Below are 8,802 nucleotides of genomic sequence, written 5' to 3'. Positions count from 1 at the left end.
GGATAGCCATATGTAAAAGAATGAAATTAGATCATTCCTTAACTCCATACAAAAAGTTAAGCTCAAAATGGATTAAAGATCTAAATGTTAGAAGGGACACTATAAAACTCTTAGAGGAAAACATAGGCATAGCAGTCTCTGACATAAATCACAGCAAAATCTTTTTTAATCCATCTCCCAAAATAAAGGGGATAAAAAGCAAAAATAAACAAATGGGATCTACTTAAACTCAAAAGCTTTTCACAGCAAAGGAAATAACAAATAAAAAGACAAACCACAGATTGGAAGAAAATATTTGCAAATGATGTGACTGATAAGGGATTAGTTTCCAAAATTTACAAAGAGCTTATGACACTTAATAGCATCAAAGCAAGCAACACTCGAAGAATGGGCAGAAGATGTGAATAGACATTTCTCTAAAGAGGACATACAGATGGCCAATAGGCACATGAAAAGATACTCAAAATCACTAGTCATTAAAGAAATGCAAATCAAAACTGCAATGAGATACAACCTTACACCAGTCAGAATGAATATCATTAAAAAAAATCACAAACAACAAATGCTGGAGAGGGTATGGAGAGAAAGAAACCCTCTTGTGCTGTTGGTAAGAATGTAAGTTGATACAGCCACTATGGAGAACAGTATGGAAGGTCCTTAAAAAGCTAAAAATAGAGCTACCATATGGCCCTGAAATCCCACATCTGAGCATATATCCAGAGAAAAACAAGGTACTCAATTTTTGAATTACAATGTGTCTCAGTGAAGACTTCTTTATGTTTGCATTTTTGAGTTCTTTGGGTTTCATGGAGCTGGATATTTTCTTTCTCTCTCTCTCTTTCTCTACTTCTCTACATATGTATATAGTAAGATGCATATATCTGTAAGAATTTAAGTTAGAAACTGATGAATTTGTGTATGTGTTACCAAGAAGCCTTTTCTTTCGCTCTCAGGGTATAATCATCCTCAGGGAAGCACAATGACCATATTTGTGTTAGCCACAAGATGGTAGCTATATTGGGATGGATTTTGGTTTAATCAGAGAATTACTGAACTCAGCAAGTTCAGGTATTAATACAATCTTGAAATACCCTTATATTTCCTAAACGTACTATGAAAGGTGGTGTAAACTGCATACATCCCCAGGAGTCACCAAAACTGTAAGCATGGTGTGGGGCTATGCATTTGAGTATTCTAAAAGAAGTGAGAATTTTTATTTTTTTTTATTTTTTTTTTTTTTCATAGATACTCCCTTTATTAAACATCTGGTGGTTTGTACCATCCAGAAAATACAATCTTAACAATTCTGTGGAAAATTCACCTTTTTTAATTTTTAATTGCAGTAGCTTTACAATATTCTACTAGTTTCAGGTGTACAGCACAGTGATTCAGTATTTTACAGATTATACTCTACCAAATGTTATTATACAATGATGGCTATAATTCTTTATCTGATACAATATAAATTTGTTGCTGTTTTATAAATGATTTTTAATTTCTTAATCCCATACACATAATTTGTCCCATCACACTTCTGTCTCTCCTTTGATAACTATTAGTTTGTTTTCTGTATCTGTGTAGTTGCTAAGTCATGTCCAGCTCTTTGAGACCCCATGGACTGTAGCCTGCCAGGCTCCGCTGTCCATGGGATTCTCCAGGCAAGAATACTGGAGTGGGGTGCCACTTCCTCCTGCAGAGGGTCATCCTGAGCCAGGATTGAACCCACACCCCCTGCACTGGCAGGCAGGCTCTTTATCAGTGAGCCGCCAGTGAAGCCCCTAAACCTTTTTTCTTTTTTTTTTTTTGCTTGTTTGTTTCTGTTTTGCACGTGTATTCTTTTGTATTGTTTTTAAGTTGCACATAAGAGATATCATACAGTATCATACAAGTCTCTTCTCCACTCTTGGCTGCCCTAAACCCAGTGCAATGCTGTGGCACGGAGGTGCTGGGAACAGAGCATTACCAGGTAGATAACGGGATCATTTATTTACAGGAAAACCACGAATGCTGCTTTCCAGTGGATAGTCATGACCACTGAGCATGGAGTGCAGTGTATGAGCAAGACTCTTGAGGAGGGGTGCAGGGACAGAGGATGGATTAGGTATTCTTTGAGTTCCCAAAGCTGGGTTGGAAGGGAAAGAGGATCACAGTGACCAGACTCCCCTTGTCCTGAAAACAGGCAACCTGACACTGAATCCCAAATATCTGTCCATTGCTGGGAGATAATAATTAGAAAACACACCCTCTGTGCCTCAAATCCCTCCCTAGAAATGGTCCATTTGCTGCCTGGTGACTGTACTTATGTCCTCCCACGCCGTTACTATCCCAACTCCAACGCTAGTGCTCTCCTCATTAGCTGCATTCGTGAGGCCCCTTCTCCAGTGTGAACTCTCGATAACCAAATAGACCTGATCTACTATTAAGATTCCCCACATTCACTGCACTCAAAAGGCCTTTCTCCAGTGTGAATTCTCTGATGATTAAGAAGACTGAACTTATTAATAAAAGACTTCCTGCATTCACTGAACTCATAAAGGTTTTCTCAATGGTGAACTCTTTGATGATACTGAAGGCCATAGCTAGCAGTAAAAGATTTCCCACATTCACTGCACTCATAAGGTTTTTCTCCACTGTGAACTCTCTGGTGATACCGAAGGCCATAGCTAGCAGTAAAAGATTTCCCACATTCACTGCACTCATAAGGCCTTTCTCCGTTGTGAACTCTCTGATGACGAAGAAGGCTCGAACTGCTAGTAAAACATTTTCCACATTCACTGCACTTATAAGGCCTTTCTTCAGTATGAACTCTCTGATGATTGCGAAGGCTCAACCTAACAATGAAAGATTTCCCACATTCACTGCACTCATGAGGCCTTTCTCCACTGTGAATTCTCTGATGATACCAAAGGCTAGAGCTAGCAGTAAAAGATTTCCCACATTCACTGCACTCATAGGGCTTTTTTCCAGTGTGGATTTTCCTACTGGAACTGAGGTGGTGCATTTGATTAAAGGATGTCCCATAGTCACTGCCTTTATACAGCACTTCCCTGTTGTGAACTTTCTGATGATATCGGATGCCAGCCAGAGTTATAAAAGATTTCCCACATACATTACAGGTATAAGGCCTTTCTCCTTTGTGAATTCTCTGATGTCTATGGAAATTGAGTTGTTGATAAAAGATTTCCCACATTCATTGCACTTATAAGGCCTTTCTCCAGTGTGAATTCTTTGATGTACATAGAAAGAGGATTGATGGGTAAAACATTTTCCACATTGAGTGCATTCATATGGCCTTTCTCCGGTATGAATTCTCTGATGTCCAATGAAACGGTTCTTATAGGTAAAAGATTTATCACATTCCTTGCACTGATAAGGCCTTTCTCCAGTGTGGATTCGCCTATGAATCCTGAGATACTTTCTTTGGCCAAGGGATTTCCCACATTCAGTGCACTCAGAAGACCTTTCTCTAATGTGACCTTTCTGGTGCTGAACATGGTTACTTTGGTGAGTGCCGCCTTTAAACTCACAAGACTGTTCACTAGTGAGGATTCTCTCATCTTGAACAAGTATGTCTGTGCGGCTGGAGGCTTTCTTGCCTTCTCCCGAGCGCTGATGACTTTTTCCACTGTGAAAAACAACTTCACACTCCTTACTGTTGTTTTGTTGATTCCTGGTGTTTTTGGCCTGTGGCTGAACTCCCAGGTTGGCCACGAATTCCTTCTCAATCTCATTGTATGGGGAGAGACTTCCTGATGCATGAATTGTGCAGCTCTTCAAAAATGAGAGTTTCCCCATAATATATTGTAAAAGAGTCTCTCTCGTGTGCTGCTTCTGGTGCTGCTGAATGTCTGCAGTGAAACAGAACCGTTTTCCATGTGCCCCACATGTGTTTGCTTTCTGTCCACTATTTGTTCCCTGCTCTTCAGTCAAGTGCAAAATGTTTCTCAAGACCAGGATGCATATCTTACAGGGCTGGACCTTCTCAGCAGATGAATCTGTCCTGGGACTCCCAATCTGTGACACTCCTGCAGATTTGCTCTGTTCAAAAGGTATCTCTTCATCCCCAACTCCAGGCCAAGAACCCAGCATGCATACAAGTGCAAAGTTTTCCAACATGACATCAAGGTACAGTTGTATCTGAGCCTCATCAAGAAGACACCATTCTTCCTGGGAGAAGTACACGGCCACATCCTCAAAGGTCACATGGCTCTGACCGGGGTCCTTCAGGGCAGGCACCGCCATCAGAGCTTCTTTCCACAGAGCGGTGCGGCGACCCTCCACCTCGTCAGGTCGGACTTGGCGCGGACACACCCTGCAGGCGGCAGTGTCCCCAGCTCTTACGCCGTCCCCTATGCGGTGCCTTCGAAGACGCCCCTTGCGCTCTCTGGGCCTGCAACAGGCCTCCCAACGCTGCACGCTCAGACCTTCCGTCCTGCTCCACAGACTTGAGAGGAATCCAGAAGTGAGAATTTTTAATAGGGTATCTATTTTTAATTTTTGTATTCAAGCCTAACTTTTTTTTTTTTTGGTCACACTGGTCTATTAATAATCACGAGGCTTCCCATGTGGCAGAGTGGTAAAAAATATGATTGTCAATACAGCAGACACAAGAGACACAGTTACCATCCCTGGGTGGGGAAGATCCCCTGGAGTAGGAAGGGGCAACACACTCCAGTATTCTTGCCTGGAAAATTATATGGACAGGGGAAACTGGTGGACTTCAGTCCATGGGATCGCAAAGAGTCAGACATGACTAAGTGACTGAGTATATGTGTGTGTGGATATTTATATATATATAAATATATAATATGTATATATTTATATATATAATATAAATATAAATAATATATAATAAATATATGTTTTATTTATTTATAATAGAAATAAATATATAAATATATATATAATAAATATACATTTATATAGAAACACAAGCTGGAATCAAGATTGCCAGGAGAAATATCAATAACCTCAGATATGCAGATGACACCACCCTTATGGCAGAAAGTGAAGAGGAACTCAAAAGCCTCTTGATGAAAGTGAAAGTGGAGAGCGAAAAAGTTGGCTTAAAGCTCAACATTCAGAAAACAAAGATCATGGCATCCGGTCCCATCACTTCGTGGGAAATAAATGGGGAAACAGTGGAAACCGTGACAGACTTTATTTTTCTTGGGTTCAAAATCACTACAGATGGTGACTGCAGCCATGAAATTAAAAGGCGCTTACTCCTTGGAAGGAAAGTTATGACCAACCTAGATAGCATATTGAAAAGCAGAGACATTACTTTGCCAACAAAGGTCCGTCTAGTCAAGGCTATGGTTTTTCCTGTGGTCATGTATGGATGTGAGAGTTGGACTGTGAAGAAAGCTGAGCACAGAAGAATTGATGCTTTTGAACTGTGGTGTTGGAGAAGACTCTTGAGAGTCCCTTGGACTGCAAGGAAATCCAACCAGTCCATTCTGAAAGAGATCAGCCCTTGGATTTCTTTGGAAGGAATGATGCTAAAGCTGAAACTCCAGTACTTTGGCCACCTCATGCGAAGAGTTGACTCATTGGAGAAGACTCTGATGCTGGGAAGGATTGGGGGCAAGAGGAGAAGGGGACGACAGAGGATGAGATGGCTGGATGGCATCACTGACTTGATGGACATGAGTCTGAGTGAACTCCGGGAGTTGGTGGTGGACAGGGAGGCCTGGCGTGCTGCGATTCATGGGGTCGCAAAGAGTCAGACATGACTGAGCGACTGATCTGATCTGATCTGATCTGATATATAATATATATAAAAATAAAATAAATATAATATATATAAATATATATTTTTATATTATTTTATATAGATATATTATATATATAATAACATTACCTATTTTGAAAATTATACTTCTCACATAATCCTTACACATAAGGATCATTAAAGATATAATTGAGGAGCTACAGGACCTCTATTTCAGCAGAAAGTCTAGATAAAATTGACCATTTTTCTATATCTAGTCTCTTAATTGACATCTCTTACAAAGCATAAGTTCTGATATCTGTGCTAAATAGTGGCTGCTTTGTCTGACTCTTATCTATGAATTATGAATCATTGATCCCAAACTTTAAACTTTTGAATGGCTGAATTGAAGAAGCAAGAGATGTGCACATCCAGTAAGGAAAAGTTGTAAGAATATCAGTAAACAGGTTTTCCAGAGAAGCTTATCATTTTGTTCAGGGTTGTGAGTGGTGCCTAGGAGGAGCAACAGTGGTGTCTTTCTTTACATGAAATGTCCTCAGGCGCATTTTGGAAATTGCTTGTGGTTGTATAATCTCCAGACCTGATTTGCTAGCATTTCTGGCAAATTCTGCAAGTCCATTATTCTTTTTAATATAATAATTTCTGAATAAATTGGAATTAATTTATTTGTATTGAGAAATAAATTTACTTCAGTTAAGTATTTAAGCTAATTATATTCCAAATCTCATTTAGTTCAGTTGTACAACCTTGTTGTATATGAATAAATGCTTAGTAAGCCTTTGGTCATGGATGTTAAGCAGTAAAAGTCTTCTTTTTCCTTCAATTTGGACTTACATCATGTAATATGAGGTACACTTTCAACAGAAAACTATCCTTTTTAAAAATTTTATTTATCATCCAGTTTTTCTTTTTCTTTTGGTTTGAAAAAAATTTCCATAATATATTAAGAGATAAGCAAGTAATATTCATTTACCATTTGAAAATCATTTGTCTAATCAGTTCAAACTCAAAAAATCTCTAAATATTCACTAATATTTATTATAAAAATATCCAAATTTGTATTATTTCTTCAAAAATGTGGTTCTTCTACTTTGGAAAAAATGATTCTTTTCAACTCTAAAATACATCAGTCATTCATCACTGTCATGATTTTGATAATCCAAGATTTCTTTCTAATTTCTTACTAATTAATACTCCCTGGGATTAGGAGTTCTCTGTCAGTCTACAGTCTTGGACTTAGCACTCCCACTCCAAAGGTTCAGGCCTGATCTCTGGCTGGAAACTTAGACTCCAGAAGTCATTTGTCATGGCATTAAAGGGTATTAAAACAAACATGAAAAACAAAACAAGAAATAAGAGATGAGCCCCAAATAAATGATGAATACAAAATCAAGCAAATAATAACAAAAATAATTGAACACATACATATACACACACGAACAAAATCAATACAGTCCAAAGAAAATAAAGAACAAGAAGTTGACCTGGTGAGCAAAGGAAACCAAAAATGATATCGACCAATTAAAGGTAAAACTATCTAAAGCACAAACTGGAAAACAAAACTAAAGCAAGGGGCCAAATGGGAAATAAAGCAAAGAAAACAAAATTAACAAATATGGTGAAAAAAGAAAGAAAAGAGAGGAAGAATAGAAAACAAAGTTAAACAGAAGTACATAAGATTTATGTATATTAAAGAATAGCTACAGCAGGAAAAGAAAAATAAGAAAACAAACAAAAGAAAAAAATATCATTTTTTTTTAATTTTAAAAAGTTAGATTAAAAAAAAAAAAACACATAGCTTCAAAAGGCCAACTTAGAGGCAGAAGTTTATTAAGGAAATAAAAACTGTGATTAAAAAAAATGTTCTCAAAAGCTTAAATAGAGTTATTAGTACTAATAAAAACCAATAACCACAGCAACAGATGAAGAGAAAAAAAAAAAACAGTCTAGAACTAACTACCAAACAAGTCAAAATATAAAAATAATAATAAGTGTTTTTCTCAGATCTCAGCTGTCATTCTTTTCCTTCACTGTGAGTCACAGTCCACCTTTGTCTCTCTAGGATGTCCTCCAGCATTGGGCTGGTCTCTGGACCTGGTGTGGGGGCAGCTCAGACTTTAATCTGGTCCTACACTTGTGTATTCTTGCCTTCAATGTCCATAGCTGCCAGAGCAAGTATATTTTCTTTTGGGGGAAATCTTATTGCCCTTTTATAAATTCCATAGACACAGAGTCTGCCTAGCTGGTCATGTGAATTCAATCTGCAGCTCTTATAGATGGTGGGAAGGTTTTTGGTCCTCTTCCTTCCAAAGGACCCTGTCCCTGGGTTTCAATTGTGGTTTTATCTCCACCTCTGCATGTGAGTTATCTACAAAAGTTTGCTCCTGAGGTTACCCTGGAGGATTTAGGTCTGCCCCAGGGAGTACTGGACTTTCCTGGTGGCTTAGATGGTAAAGAATCTGACTGTAATTCAGAAGACCTGAGTTTGATCCCTGGGTTGGGAAGATTCCCTGGAGAAGGAAATGACAACCCATTTCAGTATTCTTACCTGGGAACTCTCATGGACAGAGGAGTTTGGTGGGCTATAGTTCAAGGGGTCTCAGAGTCAGACACAACTGAGTGACTAACAGTCTACAATCAATCAGTGAGAATTGGGTAAGCCACTTCAATCTCAGGGACCTAGCAGCACCAGGTACTCAGGGGGAGCCAGTGTCTAGGGAAGTGCTCTTAGAGTTTTTTCTAACCTCTAGTACCTCTGTCCCAGTGGGAATTGAGCATGGAGGTGGTGCCATTGCTTGGATTACGGGGATCCTGGCAATGCCAGGTATGCAGGGGTGCTGGTGTCCATTGTCACAGGAGATATGGTGCTGTTAGTGTTTTCTCCTAGCCTCTGACAGCTCTATCCCAGTGAGAATTGAGCATGGAGATGGTGCAGCTGCTTGGATCACAGAGACCCTGGCAGCACCAACTGTGCAGGGACAGCAGCTGCCTCAGTCATGGGAGTTATGGCCTATTAGATTCATTTTCTAGCCTCTGGCATCTGGCAGTCAAACGGCCTTCTTGGCTGG

The 8,802-nt window shown here is 39.2% G+C and overlaps 1 protein-coding gene across 1 annotated transcript; it reads right to left on the bottom strand.

Annotated features, from left to right (window-relative positions):
* Window positions 1–2,542: 2,542 nt before the first annotated feature.
* Window positions 2,543–8,582, bottom strand: LOC123335273 (zinc finger protein 211). The gene is made up of 3 exons (XM_044948714.1): window positions 8,539–8,582; window positions 3,293–4,444; window positions 2,543–3,152 (listed from the first exon to the last, which is right to left on the bottom strand). Exons 1-3 carry the CDS (start codon window positions 8,580–8,582, stop codon window positions 2,543–2,545), a joined length of 1,806 nt encoding a protein of 601 aa, XP_044804649.1.
* Between the last annotated feature and the right edge of the window lie 220 nt (window positions 8,583–8,802).

The sequence above is a fragment of the Bubalus bubalis genome, chromosome 9, assembly GCF_019923935.1.
Source record: "Bubalus bubalis isolate 160015118507 breed Murrah chromosome 9, NDDB_SH_1, whole genome shotgun sequence".
Lineage (NCBI taxonomy): Eukaryota > Metazoa > Chordata > Mammalia > Artiodactyla > Bovidae > Bubalus > Bubalus bubalis.
This window is presented reverse-complemented; position numbering and strand designations above follow the sequence as displayed.

Bases quoted from the DNA above. Each gene is read 5' to 3' on its own strand.
- LOC123335273 (XM_044948714.1), bottom strand. From the start codon at position 8,582: ATGGACACCAGCACCCCTGCATACCTGGCATTGCCAGGATCCCC. The intron at 4,445-8,538 runs GTAATCCAAGCA...ATTCCTCTCAAG, and splicing joins CTGGCATTGCCAGGATCCCC to TCTGTGGAGCAGGACGGAAG. The intron at 3,153-3,292 runs GCCATATGAATG...CAATTTCCATAG, and splicing joins AGAATTCATACCGGAGAAAG to ACATCAGAGAATTCACAAAG.